Source organism: Accipiter gentilis, unplaced genomic scaffold, assembly GCF_929443795.1.
Source record: "Accipiter gentilis unplaced genomic scaffold, bAccGen1.1, whole genome shotgun sequence".
Classification (NCBI taxonomy): Eukaryota; Metazoa; Chordata; class Aves; order Accipitriformes; family Accipitridae; genus Astur; species Astur gentilis.
The window spans coordinates 1,416,815-1,439,831 of NW_026060952.1; the positions used below are offsets into that span (position 1 = coordinate 1,416,815).

Consider the following 23,017-nt stretch of genomic DNA (forward strand, 5'->3'; position numbering starts at 1 on the left):
CAGAATCGGCTACCCCTCAGTGACCGCTCCTAAAAAGGATGCGTCACTAACATTGCCTTCATTTGGCTCAATAAATCATGGGCTACGAGGCCAAACAATTCAGTTGGGGTAGTCATGACATACGGACACGTCGTAATGTGTTCACCATCGGGGAACACAAATGTAATTGGTAGCTGACTTACTAAGGTGGCTTGTGTGCCCCCTATCCCTGCAATACCAAAGTTTGGATTGATCGATGGCCATGATGGAGGCCAAATGCATTGTGAAATAATCATAACATCAGCACCTGTATTGATTGTCATCGGTTTCTTGACAACAACTCCATCGGGCCCTTCCAATTGCACTACCTTTTCTGGTTTACCTCTTGTTGTGTCCATGGCAAAGTATACCTGCGGTTTCCCTGGGGAGCCGAATCCACCATCTCCACGTTGTACTTCACCTGGGTTCGGAACACACGACCTGAATGGAACTAATTGTGCTATTCTGGTACCTTTAGGAATAGAAACAGGAGGGATTAAAACATGAATCATAGTTTTCACAGTCCCACAATAATCTGCATCAATAAGCCCTGGGAGCACCAGAATTCCTTCTAGAGCTGTTGAAGATTGCCCCATTAAAAATGCACTAAGTCCAAACCCCAATGGTCCCTTTATGTTGACTGCGGTTTCCACATCCACTCTGGAGCTTCCTGCGGTGGCGGATCTGGTGGTTGCGAGGCTGCCTGAGGGCTGGCAGCTCAAGCCCCTTGCGTTCGTGTCGTCGCGCGAGGGGCCTTCGCAGTCGGTGTAGTTTCCCTTCTTCCTGTATTCTTGGTGGTATGGTTATCTTTCTTACACTTGTTGCAGCACTTACTGTTAACAGTACCTGTACATTTGCTCCTAATGTGTCCACGTTTGCCACAGTTAGAACACTTGACCAAGGGTGTCTTACTGGCCTTGTGTTTCTTTGTAGCTCCTTGGAGAGCTGTGGCAGCATAGGCTACTTTCTGTGAGTCCACTGATCGATCCGTGTATTCTATCATATCAACGATGTCTGCATTTTTCGGCAAATTACACAATGCTTTGCGTGTCTTTTCAGTAGCATTTTCAAAAGCGAGTATTTTGAACATGTTTTCTTTCATGCCCTCGTTCATGTCAGGGTGGTCATAAATTGTATTCTCCTGTTTCACCTGGGTAAAAGCATGGCTGTACATATTGTCTGGTACGGTAAGAAAAGCTTGATACGCCAAGATCTGTGATAGATGATGAACCTCAGTGACACATTGTAACTGAGCGTTCCCTGATGCGAAGGGTCCAGCACCCATCGGCATCTGCACGGTTACTCCCCATAGGGGATCTGTTTGTTGTCGTGATGTTGCTTGTTCCCTATCACAGAGCTTCTCCCACTGCCAGAAAAACACTAACATTCGGGCGGGTGTCAAAATCAACTGTGCTAGCTGTTTAATATCTCGAGGTATCAGCGTATCAGCAGAAAAAATGAATTGCAGTATTTGGTGAGTTAACGCAGATTTGATTCCGTACTGACTCACAGCATTCCTTAATTTCTCGATGACCTTCCAGTCAAACACCTCCCATTTTTTCTGTCCATTTGATGCAATAACTGGGAATGCTTAGAGCATAGTCCCTTCTATAATGGCATCTGTTATTACACCCCTCCAATGTCTCTGCCTTTCTTCTGCAGCGGCTATTACAGGCGGCTCTGCGTCTGTCACGGGTGCGGTTGGTTTCCCCGTCTCTTTTCCCCATTTCCTTTAACAATTCTAACATTGTCTCTTTTTGTTCTATTATTAGAGTAGCCAAGTCCTTGTTTGCATTATTTGAATCAGGGTGTATGCTAGGTATAATTTGTTCATGTTGAACGGTGGTATCTGAGGGCTGGTTTTTCGTAGGCAGATTTTTACTCACTCCCTGATTCTGTAGGGTTTCCTTTAATCGTACGGTTAGGGAGGCTTGGGAACTGTCGGATGGCTGATTAATATCGGCAGTCCCAGGGAGTGGAGCAGAAGTCAAGGGCACGAGAGTAGGCGAACAAGCTCCAAAAAGTCTCTCTCGCTGCATTATGTTTTTCTCCCCGCTTTTCCCTTTCGCTTGCGGTTGGAGAGAGAGAGCAGCAAAAGCAGACGCAGACGCTTTACGATCTGCTTTCATTTCTTACAGAGTTGTCTTAATCAATTTCCATAAAGTTACAAGATCTTTAACTTCTTTAGACCCGTCACTAATTTCATCCCATAGGGAGGTTCCGATAGCATTCCAGGTACTAAGCTCAAAAGCTGTACCCACACTAATTGAAAGGTTTCTGTCCTTGCTTCATTAGTTTTTTAGCTGATTTATCATCATCAGTTACCATATCCCATAATACGTCTCCTAATCTACGCCATTCACTCTCCTTAAATAATAAATCTGGATTCTTAAAGCATCCCTTAACGCGACCAACCCCGAAATTTGCTTAATGCAGTTTACTCCCCGCTTTTCTAAAAAGCACTGTAATAATTTTAGGGCTACCTCTTGATCCATTGCCGGCCGGCTTCTTGATACTCCTGGGTGCTACCTTGATTAAGGGACCTCGGTTAAAAAGTCTTTGCAGCCTTTTTCCAGTAGCCCTCACTGACGGCGAACCCCTTTTGGATGGTCCAGGCACGAGAGTTAACACACCAACCAAGACGATCAGCGTTCGGTTAATCTTTTGCCCCCCGGTCGCTGCTACCGGTGCTTCTCAGTGTCCGTCGCTCCAATTATTCCCCTTTCTTCGGTCCCCGTTCGGGCACCATTTGTTGGAGCGGCGGAGGAATGCACATAAGTCGACCCAATATGAGTGATAGAAGTGATTCAACTTTATTTGCACGGATAGCTCATATTTATACAGTTTGCGATAATTATGCCTACTAGTCCTAATATGATTGGTACATTGCTAATGTTTATTCATTACTAAAACACACCCACTTGTGGTTGGCAGCTACGCGTGTTCAGTAACTTTCTCATGAGAACTTCTTCAAAAGTTACTTGTGAAGTTATGCCAAGGTCACACCGTCCCTGTCTTTCTCCTGATAACAGCGAGACCAGCTGTTGTTTTTCTCCCAATATCAGTAAAGCCAGCTATTTTCAGCCAAGGCCTAGTCTTGTTGCTCAAACTGACATTCTTTCACACAGAACTCTGCTCTGTGTGAACTTTTCCACAGGCCCATGTCCTTTTTCAGCAAGCCACTTCCCAACAAAAGGTATTCCTAGAAAAAGTTTCCCGTTTATAAAGCAGGAGTTTGTTGGGGCTGAATTACAGTTCCTTTGTAACTGAATTGGGTCAATATTCCGAAAAAGGGGAATATGTTTATTTTTGAAACAGGTCAATACTGCATGTGTTGTGCTGGCAAGGAGGAGGCTTCTTAAATGTAGAACTTGTTAAATTTAAAAGCACACCTCCACTCTCCATAGTATTGCTTCTATGTTAATTCAGGGTTAAGATATTCGTTCACTTCAGTTTCTGTGAATCTGTTAGGGCAGCGTCCTCTAAGGTGATGGGAGGGAGCAGGGGGAAGAAGGGGAGGAGGAAAAGCAAAATATCTGGAACCTGCTCTTCCATGACTCCTGCAAACTGTAATGTTATTTTTTTTTCCCAAGCCTGAAAACTGTACTTGGCAGTGGGATTGTGGCTATCTTGTTAATATTCTTCCTTCCTTTCTTGTTTTGGCCTCTCCAGGAAGCGATTCGAGTAATCCTTGGAAATCTTGATGATTTACATGCATTTTCTACAGACCACTATCTTTCTGTGTACCCTTTCTTTCCTACTTGTAAAAGAAAAGGTCCAATGACTTGTATCTGTTGGGCATTGCTTAATTTGACATTCCTGCCTAGTAGTGCGCAGATCTTTAGCTGGAGTACGACTCCTCTGAGCTTCGCAGTTTTACATTAGCTGAAGATCCTCCTCAGTTGTTGCCTTCACCAGAGAACTGATGTATGTAAAAAGAATGTTTTGCAGTGTTTTCAGATGGCCACCCCTGCGTTCCAAATCTGATTTAGCCAGAGAAAACGAACGTGCATATATAAAGTCCCAGGAAGCCCACGTAATGCGATTGCAAGGAAAGCTAGTGCGTTGTTTCAAAAGGTTAATAAAATGTAAAGCGCAGCAGCGTTGGCCCTCTAGTAGAGAAGACCGCAGTAGTTTTCTTGTAAGGTACATTAGGATTAAGTATTGTAGTTGCTGTAGTGTAAAGGGTTACGGAGAAGTTACTCTCCTGAGGCTGTTGTTGCAGAGAAAAGTAAGTTAGTGGAAGGAGAAGCCTTTTCAGTCCTAAGGTGCGTCAGTTTGTGAATCGGATCAGGCCCTTCGGCATCATCTCCTCCCGTGATTCCGAGTGCCCAGGAGTAATGAACACCCGCGTGTTTCCGCCTCCAAGGCATCCCCTTCCAGTCTCGGCAGACTGCGTTATTGCCACCCCTGGTCCTAGCAGGCAAGAACGAGATCATCCTCTTTCTCTGTCAGAAGCTGGTAGGTATGAGAGCAACTTATTCCTGTTGCTGCCAGGAAGAGAAAGTAGCCCAGAGCATCGTCAGACAGGAGGCACCCAAACAAAGGAAGCCTCGTTGTTGGTTTGCTTCGCTAAAGCGCAGCCAGTTTTGCCTGCGTGCTTGAGGAGGGTTTGATTCACGAGCTTGTATTTCTGGAACTGGGAAGTCCATCCACCTGCTCAGGCAGCACCGGGCCCTGCGGAGAACTGCAAGCTCAGAGGCCTGGCGTGATGAGTTGTCCTGCAGTCTGTGTGTCGGGCTCCTCGCTGTAGCATACCTCTTAGTTAATCGCCAGCTGTGGGAGTCCTTGAAGCCAAACTCAAACGAACAATTTCATCCCTTAAAGGAACTGACTGTGTCATCTAGGCAAATCTTGGGCTTCATCTCTGGTCCTCAGGATGCAAATGGAGTAAAAGTATTCATGTTATCTGTTTCTTCCTGAGGTCAGAGGCACGTAAGAAGGCTGCTGCCTGGCGTCACCCATTCGTGCATGCATGAGCTCCTAGGTGTGCGAACTGCACCCCCAGGAAGGAACGTCTGTAACTGTGGCGTTTGTCATGTCAATTATCTTTTGTTCTCCCATTTTGAGGAGGACTGTGAGGTGAATGTAATGATGCTAGTCCTGTGAATCCTAGTCCTTTTCAGGTTTAAAAATAATTTTTAAAAGAATTACTTTTTAGTTAGGAAAGCTGATGAGGTTTTCTTCACAGGGTTGGGAGAGCCTGGCATGTTGTTTTTGTTTTTTGCGGGAAGATGTGAGGACTGAAGCCAGATGCAGTTAAGGAAACACAGTGCTATGAATGCAAGCAACTGATGGAAGAGTGTCACCTGGATGAGTGTTTCTTGTAATGTGTTACTAGCGTATGGTGTCTCCTCACATCTCATTTCTCCGCTGTGTAGTTCGATGTGTCACTTGTTCAGCTGCTGCTGCTCATTAAATATAAATCTCCATTGGCAGGAGCAGTTACAGGGTTGTGGATCTTGGACCAAGATCCTCAAAACCCCCTAGCTATGCGAGGTTTCCCTGCCGCACGTGCACTGCCTTTGTGTCCTGACGCTCTGTTTCTCCAGAAATGTCAGTATTTGCGTGGGGAGTTTCAAGGACCTGCCTGTGGACGCGACGGCCCCTACACCCCTGATGTATTCTTCTGGTGCTGCATCCTCTTCTTCGCCACCTTTGCCCTGTCAAGCTTCTTGAAGAAGTTTAAAACCAGCCGCTACTTTCCAACCAGAGTAAGTAGAAGGAGGTGGCCAGTGTCCATCTCCGCACTCGTTTCCCAAAATGGCTTTCCTGGAGCACTAAGCAGTATTTGCCCTGCCTTGGTCAAGCTGGAAAACGTTGGCCTTGCAGGCCAAGCTCTCCAAGAGCTTGGATGTCCCACACTCATTTCCATGAGTGCAAAATCATCGTAGCGTTTCCCACCTGCCTCGTGACCTGCCCCAGATTGAAGATTTTTGGGGTTTGATTTTTTTTAATTTTTTTTCTTCTCCTCAGGTAGTAGGAAGTCAGGTTTCCCAAAGTTTTGGGGGTTGGGGTTTTCGGTTTGGTTTTTTTCCCCTACCTTCTGCGCATTATGTGCTCGAGTGGAAAGTAGATTCGAATGAGGAGCTTCCTTTTGAGGACTAAAGGATGCCTCAGTGCCTTGTTGCCATTGTAGCTGTGAGTGTAGCTGTAGTGGCAGACATGTGTTTTCTTATTTTTAATATTATTATTATTATTTTTAGATTTTGACTTAAACCAACCCTTGTTGGCCTAGTTAAGCTTTTTTTTATTGTCTGACCCCAGATCTCACAGGGACAAACACAGCAGCAGTATCTAAGCAAGGGATCAGGCTGCATGTGCTCAGAGGGGTGGTGGGATTTGGTTAAGCAGCCTTAATGTTGTGGATGTCTGCAACTCTTGCATCTCACCTTACGGCCCTGTTTGCCATGCCCCTCTCACCTCTGGTTTCTCGCCCCAGGTACGGTCCACAGTGAGCAACTTTGCTGTTTTCCTCACCATCGTCATCATGGTGCTCCTTGACTTTGTGGTTGGGATCCCATTGCCGAAGCTCCAGGTCCCCCATGCGTTCAAGGTACGGGGTGTTTTGGCACGTGGGGGTGCCACAAGGTGATGCCGGGGCAGGGCAGGGCTGAGTCTGGAGGAGATGCTGGTGGTGTGACCATCTCCTCTTCCACCTCCAAGTGCCTTGCTTCCTCCTAGAAATGAGAAGATGGCCCCAAAACTAGATACCTACAGGGGAAGTATCTAGAGCTGCTTGCAAGGAGGAGACTGGCACTGCTGAAGCCCCCGGGAGAGGGGGACATGAAGCCAGGGCTGGGAGGTGCTCTGACGCAAGGAGGGAGGGGAAAATGAAAGCCAGTGGAGTGCCTGGGCTGGGAGACGATGCTGATGTATGGGCTTTGTTGCAGCCTACCAGAGACGACCGCGGGTGGTTCATCAACCCCATAGGACCCAACCCTTGGTGGACGGTGTTGGCTGCGCTCGTCCCAGCTCTGCTCTGCACCATCTTGATATTCATGGACCAGCAGATCAGTGCCGTTATTGTGAACAGGAAGGAGCACAAGCTGAAGGTAAGGGCCTGCGAGAGATGACTCCAGCCCCTTCTGGGCTGCAGGTCTGGGGGGAAGCTCTTATTCCCGATGCTTTCTGAAGGCATTGGTTTGGGACAAGGTCAGGCTGCGTGGCAGGATGCTCTCCTGGATTAACGATGATGCAGGGAGCAAGTGACAGGGCAGTTCAGATGAGCAACCTTTTGGAGGAGCAAATTAATCTTGGAGCAATAGAGAACTGCGTTTTTGTTTTAAAATGGCAGCAGCAGCAGGTGTGGGGAATGAATTGTTTTGATGCGCTGCCAGGGATAACTCAGAGTCACACCTTCCTTGCAAGTGGTGCAGTTTTCTTTGTGAGTGGAAAAAATGGTTTGGTGCTTTTGGGTTGTGGCTTGTTGTTTTTTGGAGAAGTATTTAATGCACAAGCTCTGCATATCCATTGTGTCTGAACTCCTGCCAGATTTTCATGCCAGGTGCTTGTGCAAAGCCTGCATACACCCTTGCTTGTTTCCATTTCTTGTTTTGAATTCTGAAGAAGTTGACTTGTGCTCGAGCAGGGTTTGAGTCTGACTTGCGACGTTATCCTTGCTCTTGTGCTATGGGATGCTCTGTTTCTCGTTTTCCTGCCTGCAGAAAGGATGCGGGTACCACCTGGACCTTTTTGTGGTGGCCGTGATGCTCGGGGTGTGCTCTGTGATGGGGCTGCCCTGGTTTGTGGCTGCGACCGTCCTGTCCATCACCCACGTGAATAGCCTCAAAGTAGAGTCTGACTGCTCAGCTCCAGGAGAACAACCCAAGTTGCTGGGGATACGAGAGCAGAGAGTCACTGGCTTGCTGATCTTTGTGCTCATGGGCTGCTCTGTCTTCTTCACTTCCGTGTTAAAGGTAAGAGGAAAATGCAAACCACCCAACAACCGTGAGCTTGTTGGAGGTTACAGAAAAACACTCCCCTCTCTGCAGGCCTGAGTAGTTAGTTGTGGAGCGGAGGAGGAGGAGGTGGTCCCAACCCTTGGGGCTTGACCAACGGTGGGAACCAGCCTCGGTTAGGTTTTGCAGCCCTTCAGGCCCCCGTTTGGTGTGCTCGAGGCGAGCAAGCAACGCAACTGCTTGAATTTTTGGGTGTCTTTCAGGCCCACCCATGTTTATGGGTTACAGTTGAGCATATTCAGACAAGCACATCTGCTCTGTTTCAAACAGGCAGCCCTTTAGTGGCTGCAATTTGCTCCCCAAATGCCGCGGAGCAGCCGTTCCCAGGAGCTAAACACACTGAGGTCATCCCTGTGGGCTTCCTTGCACGTTCCTCCCACAAAGTAATCTCGTCTCTAGGCTAAAAGGAGGCCTGTGGCCTTTGCCTGTTGCCCCAAGAATAGGCAGAAGTGTTTCTTCTACCGCCAGAGAATGCGGCATAGGGTAGCACGGGTGAAATTGCCTATTTTCCTCCAACCTTTCTGGAAAATAGGATTATTCTGAGGAGAGATAACTCCCAAGTTCAGCCTAAAGCAGAGCCTTAGCTCACTCGTGCGCACAAAATGGCAAAACAATGGTTAATATCTGACCCATCTCTAAGCCTGAATGGAAGCTGGAAAGCTTCAAGCAATTTTAGGCAGTGCCTGTGGAAGAGGGTGGTAATACTGAAAATGCAATACAGAAAAAGAAACGATTGCATTCTTTCTTTTTTTTTTCTTCCCCCCCCCCCCCCCCCCAGTTTATACCAATGCCTGTGCTTTATGGCGTCTTTCTCTACATGGGTGTGTCGTCGCTCAGAAGAATTCAGGTACGGACTCTTTTACAGCATGCAGCATGTCGGCTCCCTGGTATTTTGTCTCTGTAGCAGCAGGGAAAAAAGCAGTGGCATGGGAAAAACTTCTCGCAGAGCAAGCAATGAAACTCTTTTGTGTAAGAAAGAGATTGGTGGAGGCACAGGAGGTATAGAGGGCTGGGAGGACCAGGCAAGTTCAGCGCTCTCTGTTGCAGGGTTTAGGGCAGGTCAGTGTTTGGTTACGTGAAAAGCGGGGGAATTTGGTGCAAAGGGAAGGCAGTTTCTACCACTGGTGGAAATCCTCGCGGGGGGATTCAGTGGGCCGAGAAATGCTAATAATGGAATGGCATGGAATAGTTGCCGTTTGGTGGGCAGCTCTCAGGGGCAAGCCGGTTGCTAGATGGAGCGAAGGGAAAATGGGTGCTGCTCCCAGGAGGAATGCGGTGGGATCCAGTATTTCTGACGGCAAGCGAGATGCTGCAAAGTGCCTCCACGTCTCGAGAGGGCCAGAAACTTGCCGCAGTCCCAAGGTGGCAACCTTTCCCTTTTATTTCGCAGTTCTTTGATCGCTTGAAGCTGTTTTGGATGCCAGCGAAACACCAGCCGGATTTCATCTACCTGCGGCACGTGCCCTTGCGAAAGGTGCATTTCTTCACGGCGATCCAGCTGACCTGCCTCGTCCTGCTCTGGACCATCAAGGTGTCCCGTGCCGCCATCATCTTTCCCATGATGGTAAGAGCTGCCACCGCTCGGCAGCGGGGTGTTTGCAGCGTTGGAGTGAGAGGTGGCATCGTCTCTGAGCTCACCGCATCTTCCCTCTTATTCATGAAGGTTTTGGCTCTCGTATTTGTCCGGAAAGCGATGGATTTCTGCTTCTCAAAGCGAGAGCTCAGCTTTCTGGATGACCTTATGCCAGAAAGGAAGAAGAAGTTGGACGATGCCAGAAATGAAGCTGGAGAAGAAGACGAGGTAAGGCTTGCTGTGTCCTCGGGGCTGGACATCTCCGTGTGTCTGTGAGATTGCCTGTTTCTCTTACAGCTTGTCTGGAAATGTTGGGGGAAGATCAGCACTCAATCGAAATAGATCCCAATAGCCTGTAACTTTTGTAACCTTTGTTTCCTCAAGTAGCAGTGAGCTGAACGCTTGAATACAGGTGTAATTTTTAAAACGAGTCATTTTTCACAAAGGTCATTATCATTATGATGATTATTATTAGATGCTGCTGCGGCTGCTGCTGCTGGCAAGACTTGCTCATAATCATGTTTTGAACACACAGTCCCCCTGCCCCGAAATCTTTGGAGTGAACGGTTTCTCCCCTGCTGCACTAATACCTATAGCTGCCAAGGGGCAGAAGCGGAGGGCAGACTGCTAAGTTTGTGCTGGGCATTCAGCTTATCTCCACTTTGATCAAAGACAGAGAACGTGATTTGTCCCTTTTTTACATCAGGAGTCCAGGAGGGCCATGGAAGCTGCTGCTGCTGCAAGTTCAGTTCAGCTGAACGTGGGGAAGACCAGTGACGTGAATACCCCAAAGCAAAGCAGTGACGGGTAAAGCCCCACCAAGCGCCAGGACCCCTGGCAAGATTTGCTTGATGGTGTTTGGCAGAGTTTTCTCCACTTGCCTCTTTGTGGGGCATCCCACAGAAACCAGCAGGCAGCTTGGTGGGAAAATCGAATTCGGGGGCAGGGCTGCAGGAAGTGATTGCAAGGCTCTGACCGCAAGCAGAGTGGCTGCAGCACTCGCGTTTGACCCCCAAACCTTGCCTCATCAGTGCTTTTACGGTAGCTGGAGATCCTCATACTTAACACATGAGGAGTTGCAGGCGTGATCTGTACCAGCAGTGGCTTAGGAACCCGGACCGGGGCTAAGCCCCAGCAAGAGCCTTTGCACAGAGCTGTTGCTCTGCAGCTCCCTGGCTTGCCTCCCAAAACTCCTCATCCAGCAAAACCTCCCACACTTATGCGGAGCTTTGATTCTCGGGGCTCCGCTGTTCCTCTTGCTGATGCTAATGCCCTTGGTGGCATCAGTTCCCATAATCACGGATTGCTATGTAAAATATTTATTGCAGGACTGATCCTTCTGAGATTGTTATCCTGGATGAAATGTCACAAATGACCGTATGGAAGGCTCTCACTTTGAAGACAGAAACCCTTTGAATCCAGGGAGGAAAAAGGTAAAGGATTGCATGTGATCGTGACCATGCTCCTCAGCAAGCGACGGCGCACACCTACGCTTTTCCCACGCTTTGGCCGGCAAGGCTGAGCAAACGGCCTGTCCCTGGGAACAGGCAGTGAGGACCGTGGCATGCAAACCAACTCCTCTCTGCTGGGGTGGTCCCCCGAACAGGGCAACATCAGCAGCAGCTGGCAGGTCTTCCACTGATGATGCTTTCCCTCTTTTTCTCTTCCCTTCGCCTTTCCCCACTCCCGCTTTTCCCGTTTAGCAATCTTGACTTTGAAGGAGAGGAGTGAGAGCGTGACTCGGGGATGTGCCAACGCAGACAGAGGGAGAAAGTGCTTTGTTTCAGTTGGAGGATTCCCATTAAAGCCATGCAGATGTTTTCAGTTATCCTTGGTGTGCTTCAGGCATTCAGTATCTCTAGACCAGCAAGCTGAGGTGAACATCACAGTCAAGGGGAGTTTGGTGGTGTTAAGTCTGTGTGCGTACGTGTGTGTGGGGGTGTGGGTTTGTAGTGGTAGAGGGACTGCTATGGCTTTATCATTCAGTGCTCTTCTTTTAATACCTAATTCCTCCTCTTTTTTTTTCTCTTTTTTTCAAATGTAAACTGGGAATGTCCAAAATAATTTTCTGTTATATTTGATGCATTCTCCACTTTCTTCTTCATCACGACCAGGTTTTTGGTGTGGTTTGGGGTCCTGGCTTTAATTCACTCTTATGTCTCTTACTGGTACGAGAGGGATGCCCTCTGTGGCAGGGCAGCATAGAGAGCGTCCAAGCAGTTGGCCTAAGGTGAAAGAAAAGCATTTGCTCCCTGCGCTCCAGTTTTACCTCTCTTGGTTGGTTTGGTTTGGGGTTTGTTTTTTTTGCTTTGGCTCTGCCACCAGCCTGGGAGCTGCAAAATGCAGAACTGCCACCTTCTTGTCCCCTGGCTGTAAACTGCATCTAAGGGAGCACTTCAGGTATTTGATTTTGCATACACCGTATGGTCACAGGAGCGGCCAGATGAGACCTGGGGCTCTGTGTCCCTGGGCTGCTCCCTCTGTTGTTTCTCCACTTTCCTTCTGTATTGGATCTGGATGAGTTGGAGTTCCTTTACCTGACAGCAGCCCTCGTAGTGCTGTGCTCTGTACTGGTAGCTAGAAAGCTGTTGATAACACAGCAGTGTTTTGGCCATGGCAGACAGCCAGAGCACACCCAGACACCCAGACATCCAGGCGTCTTCCACATGGAGGCCACTTCCCACCTCGGCTGGCCAACGCAACGCGCTGCCTACCTTCTTCAAGGACGTCAGCAGTTTGATGCTGACGAAGCCCATCTTGTTCTTCTGGACATGTTTCAGGAGGAAAGCATCCTTGGCCAGGTTCTTGTCAGAGAGGTGGAATTCCACCCTGGACACAACCCTCCTGGCCAGCTGCCGGTCAGGGACGGGGTAGCTGTAGTCCAAGAGATCAGCCCCCAGAACATCGCTCGCATCGCAGAAGCTCCCGGAAAAGCAGGGACACGGGTGTGACTTGGTGGCCTTTGGGATGTGCAGCACTGCCCGGTCCCAGCCACAGCGGTGCAGATGGCAGAGTCTTGAGGAGCGGGGTGGCTCAGCTGCGCTCTGAAATGAAATGGAGTTTTATGCTTTTAGAAGCGCGCTTGCCTTCATGCCCCCAGCATCGGTCCCTGCCACAAGTCACGCAGCACATGGCCTTGCACAATCTTGCAGCCAGAGGTGCCTCACGAACAGAGCGCAATCTCTTTGATTACCAGGATACAGGCCAGGAGAGATCTTTGGCCTCCGGTTCACGGCAGTTGTCCCGACTCCCCCAGGCCACACACTGTTCACACAGCGGGAGCGAGAGGCCTGTGTCCTTGGTACCCTTGGGGTGTCCTTGCTAGCGCCGAATCCTCCAAGCACGAGGAGGGGATGTACTAACCCCATCCCTGGCATCCCGTAGAGCGCAAACAGCCCCAGCGCCCTGACACCGGACGTTGGGCAGAATCCAGTCCTTTTCTGGGAGCACGCGGCAGCGGGTACTGTCTCCTCCGGGGTGTCACGCACCCAGGGAAAGGGCCACCCCCTCCCAGGGGGATCCAGAGCTGCTGCTTTTCCCAGCAGGAGACTGAAAGACCTGACAGCACTACTGGAGCGAGGGCTGGGGGAAAGCGTGCCACCGAGCAACACTGCATGACCTTCCTTCATGCCCTCGACGTCCTTTTTCCTATTTCTGCCTCGCTCCGGTCAACGCAGTGAACAGAAGCGCGGGCAACGGTCACAAACGCATTTGCCATCTGGCGCAAGGAGGCTGTGGCTGCAGCTTGGTGCCCACTCGGCTCGGCTGAATCAACTTGTTGTTCTTCCCCCACCGGAAAAATACTGTTGAAAGCCAAGAGCATTTGCACCCGCAGACCCCGAGAGCCGCCTGTAGGCCCCGGGGCCACCCCAGCCTCCCTTAACTCTTTCCCTCCCCAGGAGGAGCTGGGGAGGCTCTTGGGGGTGGGGCGGAACACAGGGAGCCCCCGCATTCCTTCCGGGGAGACGCCAAAGAGTCCTTGGCAGCTAACAGCCAGAAGGGACCATGGCACGGCCACCAACGCAGCTCCCACTGCCTGGGCCCTGGGGCCCCCCAGCGCCCCAGCTTTTCCAGCCATTCGTGCTCCCCAAAACCTTCTACCCTTGAGGTAGGGACTGACCCCAACCCCTGCAGCCCAGGGATGCTCTTGGAGGACAAGAGCAGAGGTGACCGCCGGCCATCGCTCCTGTCTCATTCTCTCAGGCTCAGCCAACCCGTGCCGCCTGCCCGCACGGGAGCAGCCCTTCCCTGCAGCCCAGGCCCCCCAGGCACCACCAGCAGGTATGGCACCCCAGTCTGCTCTGGCCCCTTCGCCATCCCCATCACACCCGTTCCCCCGGCACTTTTCGCATGGGGGTTCAGCAAGCCCCAGTGAGCATCCTTGCCCTCGCCCGGGCGGCGCGTGCCCAGTAAAGCCCATCTGCAGAGAATTCCCCAAATATTTGGGGCCACCTCTCCCCTTTCACCTCCTAGATGCCAGTCTCCTCCCCGATTTGCAACCCTGTCCCACCGGCACAGTGGCTCACCCCGTGGGGATCACCCCGGCCACAAGCTCCCCACGCCCCTGGCCCAGAGCTGGGGGATGTCGGCCATCGGGGCCGGCTCGGTGGGTGCCCCCAGAGAGTCCCCCCGGCCCAGCACGGCTCCCCCTCACCCACACAGGTCTGCAGAGGGCTCCATGTGGCTGCCTCTTCGACCCCCGGGTCTTCCGCATCCAGTGGACAACCACCGACCTGCCTCCACCGGCCACCGCCACGCTTGGCCAAGGCGCCGCTTCTCTGCCGGGTGCTGCCCTGTGGGGTCCCGCGGGCTGCGGGGCCCCCCAGGGCCAACCACGATACCTCACACCCTACAAAAACCAGAGGAGTGGGGTGGCCCCAGACCCTCTGGAGCTGCCATTGTCCATCCCTGGCTACCAGCACATCAAGGGGCAGCTGGCACAGATCAACATCGCCAGCACGGCCACCCCTGTGGGGGCACCCCCGGGCAGCGATGTCCACACCAGCCCCTGCGCTGCCGCCAACAACGAAGCCCTTGGGGACACTGCTGGTGACCTTGCAGTGTCCGAGGAGATGGTCCTGGAAGAGGCCCTAAGGCTCTTCGGTTGCGCCCTGGATAGAGTGGGGGTCAGCCAGGATGCTCCCAGCAGAGGTTCCGTGCCTGAGGATGCTGCTGGCACCAGCACAGACACCCCCGACCACGACTTCAGCTCGCTCTCGCTGCCTGAGGAGATGCTCACCCCCGACTACTGCATCCCCGAGCTCAGCGACGCCATGCTGAGCCTCAAAATAGTCAACGGCGGCGGGATGGAGCCCCAGGAGCCGTGGCAGGGTGCGGGGATGGACCTGCCACCGTCCCCACCTGCCACGGCCGGCAAGCGGAGGAAGAGGCAGGCGCAGAGCTCCTTGCCAATGGCACCCAGCAAGCGCAGGGCTCTGGCAGCCAACGTGAGGGTGTGTGTGTGTGGGGGGGATTAGACAGGGGTGAGAGGGATGGAGATGGGGGGAGTGGGGGGGGTGGGAGAGGAGGGGTGGGGTATATGGCAGGGGGGGTGGGCGGGGGTGGCTAGGGAGGGGTTAGACCAGCTTGGATGGGACCTTTTCTCTTGTCTTTTCAATTAAAAGCTCCTTCTCCAGAACTGCTCGGTGCCTGTGTGGGACGGGGAGGGAGCACAGGGGGCACCAAGAAACAGCCCCCAAGAGGTGCAAAAGCCCCACTGAGCCCCAAATCTGAGCCAGCAAGCCACGAGGGGAACCCAGCCACCCCCAGGGCCCAGTCACCACCAGCGGGGCAGGCGATGGTGGGGGGGTGGGAACCGGAACAACTCCCCTCTCCCCTTCCCCACGGGAAGCAGCCCTTTGGTGGGGAAGCCAGGACAGACAGGTCCCTGCAGGACTCACGGACACGGCCCCACGCAGAAAGCAGCACAGAGCCCCTGCGACCACAACAGACCTTGGGGGCCGGGGGGGACACGGGCACACACGACAACAAGGGCTGCAAGGCCTTCGTCTTGAACACCACCAGCATCCCCTCCAGCGGGGACAGGGCTCGGTGCACAGCCCTTCAAAGCCTCAAGACCATCACGGCCTTCCTCGGGTCCCACTGACCTCAGCCCCCAAGAGCCCAGCTTTGCCTCACTGACACAGCAACATAACCCCAAATCACCCCAAGAATGGCGAGGGAGGGAGCTGCAGGCCAGGCACGGACCCTCCTCCGCTTGTCTGGCTGCGCCTTGGGCAGCCGCAAGACGAGGAAGTGGGGAGAAAAAATCAGAAGGGAAAAAAAAAAAAAAAATCACTGCACCGGCCAGAAAGTGCCTGAAAACTTCATCCCTCTTCATTGCCCATTTCCCATGCGAGCTCCACAACCTGGGAGCAACGCAGCCAATAGAACCTTCGAGAAGCAGACTCACAGCCTGCTGCAGCTGGCCCTGCTCGAGCAGCCGAGGTGGGCTGGATGATCTCTAGAGGTCTCTTTCAGCATCCATTCTGTGCTGCTGTGACTCTGTCTCTGTCGTGGTTTAACCCCAGCCAGCAACTAAGCACCACCCAGCCGCTCACTCACTCCCCCCCCACCCAGTGGGATGGGGGAGAAAATCCGGAAAAAGAAGTAAAACTCGTGGGTTGAGATAAGCACGGTTTAATAGAACAGAAAGGAAGAAACTAATAATGATAATACTAATAAAATGACAACAGCAATAATAAAAGGATCGGAATGTACAAATGATGCGCAGTGCAATCGCTCACCACCCACCAATCGACACCCAGCTAGTCCCCGAGCAGCGATTCCCCCCCCACTCCCCAGTTCCTATACTAGATGGGATGTCGCATGGTATGGAATACCCTGTTGGCCAGTTTGGGTCAGGTGCCCTGGCTGTGTTCTGTGCCAACTCCAGCTTTCTCGCTGGCTGGGCATGAGAAGCTGAAAAATCCTTGACTTTAGTCTAAACACTCCTCGGCAACAACTGCAAACATCAGTGTTATCAAGGTTCTTTGCATACTGAACTCAAAACATAGCACTGTACCAGCTACTAGGAAGACAGTTAACTCTATCCAAGCTGAAACGAGGACACTTTTAACCACTTAACATTCCGTGAGAAATACTGCAAGAGCTCAAGAAGAAAGAGCAGAAAGACAGGAGACAGGTGAAAGCCTAGAGCGCCAGCTAGACGGAATGAAAGACCCTCTTCCTTCTCTGAAGCTTCAGCAAGGCTTCCTTCACCTGCTTGTTCCTCCGACTGTCAATGACGGGGTTCAAACTGGGGCTGATGAGACTGCAGAAAAGGGAAAGAACTTTCTCCCTCCCAGAGGAGTTACCGCTCCCGGGCCCCGCGTACACGAAGATGGCGTTTCCATAAAAGACACCCACCACGGTCGGGTGGGAGCCACAGGTGGAGGTGGTTTCGTGCCATCCTGGCACAGAGCGGATGCGCAGATCGGTGGCCAGGCTGTCCAGGGAGCAAATCGGGATTAGGGCTAAAGGGAAGAGGAAGAAGCACACACAAACAGCAAAGATCAGGACTTTATTGGCAGGAGCGGCAGGGCAGGCCAGCTTTGAGACAGCAAGAATTTCACAGGAGAAGTGGACAACCTCGCAGGGGCCACAGAAAGGCAGGTGTAAAGCCAGAGAGGCTTGCAGTGTACCAAATACAAACACCAAAGCCCACAAAACCGTGGCAAGGGTGAGGCGCAGCCTCCAGATCACGATGAGGGCATAGCACAGGGGACGGCAGATTGCCACATAGCGAACGTGAGACATGATGGCCAGCAGCACGCACGCCGTAAGTGCAAAGATTAAATAAAGATGGCTCTGTGCCCCACACCCAGCAAAGGAGGGGGTTCTGCCTTGTCCAAGGAGGCTCCTTAGCATACGGGGGACATTGCTGGAGGCGTAGCAGATGTCCGCGATGGAGAGGTGGCAGAGGAAGAAGTACATGGGGAGGCAGTAGTCCAGGCAGATAAGCAGAAAGACAAGTGCGTTTCCCATCAGAGTGGCAGAGCAGAGGGCAGAGAAAAGGCCAAAGAGGCAGCGCTGCAGGGCTGGGGTGCTGCAGAACCCCAGGAGGACGAATTCTGTGACCGTCGTTTCATTCTGCACGCTGTGCTGGAGGTGAGGCAGCACAAACTGCGACCACGGAGATCTGGAAGCGAAGGAGCAAGGAAAAGGAAAGAAAAAGGAGAGTTTTCCTAAGAATGTTGCGCAGGAGGAACCGCTGCACCGGCTCACCAGCGCCTGGTTCTGCTTCCCCAGCATGAATGACACGTCTGTCCAGGGCACCTCCCCCAGCACCCAAAACAGACTGCACCCCTGCACAGCGCAGCCCACCCTGCCTGCACCCCCCCATCGCTCCAAACCACGCTACACCCGCACAGGCTGCACAAACCTGAACGGCACCACCCAGCTGATCACTGCGCCCACCCCACGGCTGGACCTCCCAGACAAGTGGCCCCCAGCCCCTCACTGACCATCCCTGACCCATCCCTGACCCCATCCCTGACCCCCTCATCGACCCCATCCCTGACCCATCACCAGACCCCTCTCCCCCTCCCCTTTCCCCCTTCCTTCCTTCTTCCCCCGCTCCCCCGTTCCCGTCCCCTTCCCGCCCGTACCCACCTGCCGGCCCCGCCGCCGCTGCCGTCCGCCTTGCTCCCCGCTGCTGGGCCGAGCTCGCCGCAACGGCCCGACCCGCAGCCTCCCGCTGCCCACCGGCCTCTCGCCTCACCTCCCGCCCGTCCCCACGCACCGACCCCTCTGTGCCCACGCCACCTCGCTCCCGGCCCCACCACCCCGGGCGTAGCGCGTCCCCCAGCACCCCGGCCCGGGCCCCCGCGCCCGCTCAGACGACCCAGCAGGCCCGGGCTGAGCCCAGCGGGGGCGTAGGCCCCGGGGAGGGGGGGAGGGGGGACTCCCCCCCTCCCTCGTGCCAGCGAACGGCCGATGGAACCCTGCCGCCTGCCGCGGCAGCCGTAACCAGGGCAAGCCAGCAGACCCCAACGGTCGCAGATCGCTGTGGCTGAGCGCACAGGAAGGCCTCTGGTGTCCCGGTGTGCCCACCTGCCTTCGAGCGAGGGGAGCCCGGCGGGCCTTGTCCTGCGCCTCCTGAGGACGAGGGAAGAGCCTCGGCGTGCCTGAGGGGCTGGGGGCTGCTCCCCGGCTCGGCCTGGCCATAGGTGGGGGTGGCACCAGGCCCTGGGAGGGAAGGGACAGAGGACAGAGGGGTGTCTGCGACAAGGGGGATGCCCCCATACAGACAAACCCCAGCCCCATAGCGGGAGGAGGAGGAAGAGGGAGCCAGTCCCGTCCCCCCAGGGCGAGGAGGGGTCCATGTGCTCCGGGGCAGCCAGAGGGCTTCTGGGGAGGGGGGATCAGGGGGCTTAGGGGAGTGACATTGGGGTACTTTGCGACACCCTGTGGCAGCCAGCCCTGCTCCCGCAGTGTCTGGGAGGACAGTGTTGGGACAGGATGGGAGCGAGGAGCCCCTGAGCACAGCCACCTCTGCCCCCACCACCCCTGGGGTGGCAGGGGGTCCTCCTCACCCCTTTCCTCCCTCCCTCCTGCAGGATGGCGGAGAGACCCCCTGGCCACGTTAGGCAGGCCTGGGTGGAGAAGGCTGGAGCTGCCCCGGCTCCCAGATCCAGGCCAAAGCCCCATGAGATGTCCGAGGTCCAGCTGCTGCGGGCAGGTGAGTGTGCGGGTGCTGTGGAGCAGGGGGCTCCCCAGCCTGCCCTGCCTTGTCCTGGGCCAGGCTCACATCCCCCAGCCAGGCTGGCATCAGAGCTCCCACAGCGCAGTGGCCGGGAAGGGAGCTCTGTTCTGGCGTTCTGGGACAGGGACTCTCCCTGTGCCCTGGTGCCAGCGCATCCCTTACCAGACCACAGCAGGGCCCCCTCCCTGTGCTGCCCTCCAGCATCACACCCTTTCTCCTGGGGCACACAGGGGACACCGGTGTCCCAGCCTTGAGCAAGGGCTTGTGGCATCCCTGGGAGCTGGGCAGAGGGCTCGGGTTTTCCCTGCTGCTTGCCCCCCAGCCCTTCCTGCTCTCTCTTGGCCAGATCTGTGCTGCTCTGCCTTGGCTTTGCCCAGGGAGGAAGACAATACCCTGGACATCATTCGAGCCTTCCTCAGGAGCAGACCAAAGGTATCCGTGGCCACTTCTATGAGGCTGTGCCCGTGTCTCCCAGCCTGTCTTTCGGCCCCTGTCCCGTGCTCAGAAGGTGCTGGGGGCTGTGCTGGGCCCCCCACCTGGCTGTCTCTCCCCCCTGACACTGTCTGTCTGTCTCCTCCCTGGCTGGCAGCAAGAGGCCCAGAAGCTGAGGTTTCTGGCCTCCATCTGCACCGTCTGCAGCACCACCAGCGTGGACTCCGCTGCGTGGGACATGCTTTACTTCTGCCAGCCGGAGGTGGTGGAGACCATCGAGGTGAGGGGACGGCCAGTCAGGCTGAGGCAGGGGCAGGGGCAGGGGCAGCAGGCAGCGACACAGCCCCGGGGGCAGATGAGAGCTTGGCCAGGCAGGGGGGTTGCGGATGAGCACTGCTCCAGGTCTCCATCCTTGGAGATGCTCCAAAGCCACCTGGGCGGCCTGGCTGGATGTTTGCAGGTCCCTTGGCCAGCCTGTGGCTCTGTGACGGGCACAGCCCTTCCAGCCATGGGGCTTGGGACCACTGGGTGCTGGGTGGGGAGGGGGTGCCAGGATGGGGGCACCTGGGCTCTGCCAGCCCCACAGGCTCTTGCTGGGTGAAGGAAACTGCCCCATCCTGAGCTGTCCCACGCTGCTGTGCTCCCCAGGTGCTGCTGCAAGAGGAGCCTGCTGGCCCCCGGGGCATTATGGTGCAGCAGCAAGCCATGCTGGCCATCATCTCCATGAGGTACCTGCCCCAGCCCCCAGCTTGGTGGCCCCGATGGCACCGGTCCCAGGTGGGGGGCATCCCCAGTCCTGGGTCTGAGAGGGAGGCAGAGAACAGGGCAGGGGGTGCCACAGGGTTTTTCCTGCAAAGGCAAGTGCCAGTGTGATGGAGGGTTGAGGGGTCCCCCATGGCATGGGGCTCAGCTCAGGTCTCTAAGCCCAGGGTCTGCCTCCTCCTCTGTCCCCACAGCAGAGCGGGGCTGCTTCTGCAGGAGAAGAAGAACAGCCTCCTGTATGCCTGCTTCTGCAACATCTTCCACCTGCCTCCTCAGGAGGACACTCAGGGCCCTGATGCTTCACTCTACTCCAAGGTGTGCCAGGGGGTGAACCATGGGGAGTTCCCTGGCTGCGAGGCCCCTTCCTGGGCACCGCAGGGCCATGGCCGTCCCCTGCCAGGCTTCCAGGGCTGCCCCCAAGACTCTGTCCCCCTCACAGACCGTGGCCACGATGGACAGCATGCTGCAGGTGCTGGTACGCAGTGCCGGCACCCTTGGCATCGTGGAGCTGCAGAACATCTTGGAGGTCTGACCTTGGCACAGGGTCCCCATGGGCAGTGACCCCTGGCTTGAGCGGTGCCCACCCCCAGCACCTGGTGCAAGGAGGGGGGCAGGGAATGTCTCTCCTTACCAGCCATGCCCCCCCCCCACCCCCCTGCCTCCTGGCTCCCGCCAGAGCCCCTTCTCCTGCCCCAGCCCACGCCACCTCTGCAGCCTTGCCCGCTGCCCGTCCTCCCCAACACTGCCTCCCAGATGGACCTGCCTGTCTGGCAAGGGGAGCCCAGCCCTGGGGCTTTCCCCCTCCAGCTTCACCATGGGCCATATCCCAGAGCCCCCACCACAGGTCCCCAGTGAGGTGGTCACCCCAAAGCCTTGGAGTCCTTGGGTGGGAGGCAGAGGGATGTTTTTTGGTGGGGAGTGAATGGAAGGCAGCAGAGGCAGCAGCAGAAGCGGGATGCAGTGACCTGCCTGCCCGCAGCAGGTTGCTGTGAGGGTCAAGAAGGACACATGCCCCATCCCAGGCACTGCCCCAGAGCAAGCCTGGCTGTGCCATGCTGTGCCATGCCACCTCCCTGGCACACCAGCAGCTTTTCTCCTCCCAGCTGCTGCTGCCCTTCACCGATTCCCAGCTGGCAGAGGTGCAGGAGAGGGCCATGGCACGGATCGCCAGGCTGGTGAACTTCATCACCACCTACTCCCTGCCGCAGGTACCGAGCTCCTGGTCTGGGCAGCCCCAGTGCCCTGTCCCTGTGCCCCTGAGCCCCGGCACCTCCCAGGGAAGCTGGGCACCCAGCCAGCAGGTCGGGAGCAGGGGTCTTTGCCCTGCCCCTGTCCTGTCGATGCTCTCTCCCAGGGCAGGGCAGGGCAGGGCAGGGCTGCCCCGGGCACAGGCAGGAACCTGGGTCCGGCAGCCCTGCCCTGCTCTTGGCTGCTGCCTAGCTGCTCTGGGAGCAGCTGGGGCTCCCGTTGTGCTCACACTGCCTCTCTTCCCCCAGGTCTGCCCCTGCTTTGCCCAAGCCACAGTCCGCAGGCATCAGTGCTCCAAGACACATCAGTTTGTAATGCTGGGGAAGCTGGTGGGGCACCTCACCCTCTGTTGCACCTGCAAGGACAAGGGGATGCGTCCTGAGGCTGCAGAAGCTCTCTATCACCTGCACACGTTTGTCCTGCAGCAGAGAAGTAAGACAAGCTGTGTCGGGCTGGATCCCCCAGGCATGGGCAGTCAGGGGCCACTCTCCTTGACGAGAGAAAGCCTTATCCAACCTGCCTGCCTGCCTGCAGTCTGAAAAGTCATTTTGCCTTGCCCCCGCTCACAATAGCCCTGGACCCTCCCTGGGTATCTGCTCCCTGGACCTGTCTGGTGCCCTTTTTCTTTGCCAGCAACTTTTCTGCCCAATGCTCTCAGACTGCACTTCCACTTCTGCACCCTCTCTCTAAGCACCCCGTTTTTGCTCCCCCCCAGGCAGGTGGCCCTGGCTGCATGGCACAGAGCAGCTGCAGCTCCAGGAGGACTGGCAAGCAATGAAGCCCTGGCAGCTTTTGAAAATCGGCCACACCCGCAAAATCTTCTTGGTAAGAAGTGCCTTTGGCTCAGTGTGAGTGAAGGGACACCCGATGCGTGGGGATGACAGGGGCTCACGCTGTTCCCTAGGCAAAGGCCCTCAGGGAGCTTCAGTCCCCTGCGGGACCCTGATGCCCACCATCAGTCTCCTCCCCAGCGCAGCCTGGCTCCGTGCCCCGCTCTCACTGCACAGTCAAGATGCTCTGGGTGATGCTCTGGGTGAAGCAACAAATCTCCCCTCCTCTCCTTCATCCTGCAGATGTTCACAAAATACCTCCAGTCCTCCGACCAGGCAGACATCATCCTCATGGCTATCAAGAGCTTGAGACACCCAAGCGCCTACAGCATCAGGCTGGCTGCCCACATGGTGGATGTCCTTGTGGCGGACCGTGCCTTCCAGCCGGGGCAGGTGAATAGCCCATGGGTGGCACAGCTGATGCTCCAGCCCACTGGGGGACTGTTCCTCCCCTGGCTCTGTGCCTGGCTAGCACTGACGCCGTCTC

General features: G+C 55.0%; 2 protein-coding genes across 2 annotated transcripts in view; both read left to right on the forward strand.

The window, feature by feature from the left end:
- Positions 1-23,017, forward strand: part of LOC126037140 (electroneutral sodium bicarbonate exchanger 1-like) — a 176,055-nt gene that overhangs the window by 5,809 nt on the left and 147,229 nt on the right. Inside the window, exon 3 of the mRNA XM_049797412.1 lies at positions 5,571-5,732. Coding sequence (XP_049653369.1) covers positions 5,571-5,732 — 162 coding nt within the window. The remainder of the gene's footprint in view (positions 1-5,570; positions 5,733-23,017) is intronic.
- LOC126037143 (electroneutral sodium bicarbonate exchanger 1-like) lies at positions 7,708-13,321 on the forward strand. Its single transcript, XM_049797416.1, has 8 exons — positions 7,708-7,937; positions 8,758-8,826; positions 9,370-9,543; positions 9,643-9,780; positions 10,259-10,359; positions 10,881-10,985; positions 11,256-11,428; positions 12,333-13,321. Exons 1-6 carry the CDS (start codon positions 7,728-7,730, stop codon positions 10,966-10,968), a joined length of 780 nt encoding a protein of 259 aa, XP_049653373.1. The 5' UTR covers positions 7,708-7,727; the 3' UTR covers positions 10,969-10,985; positions 11,256-11,428; positions 12,333-13,321.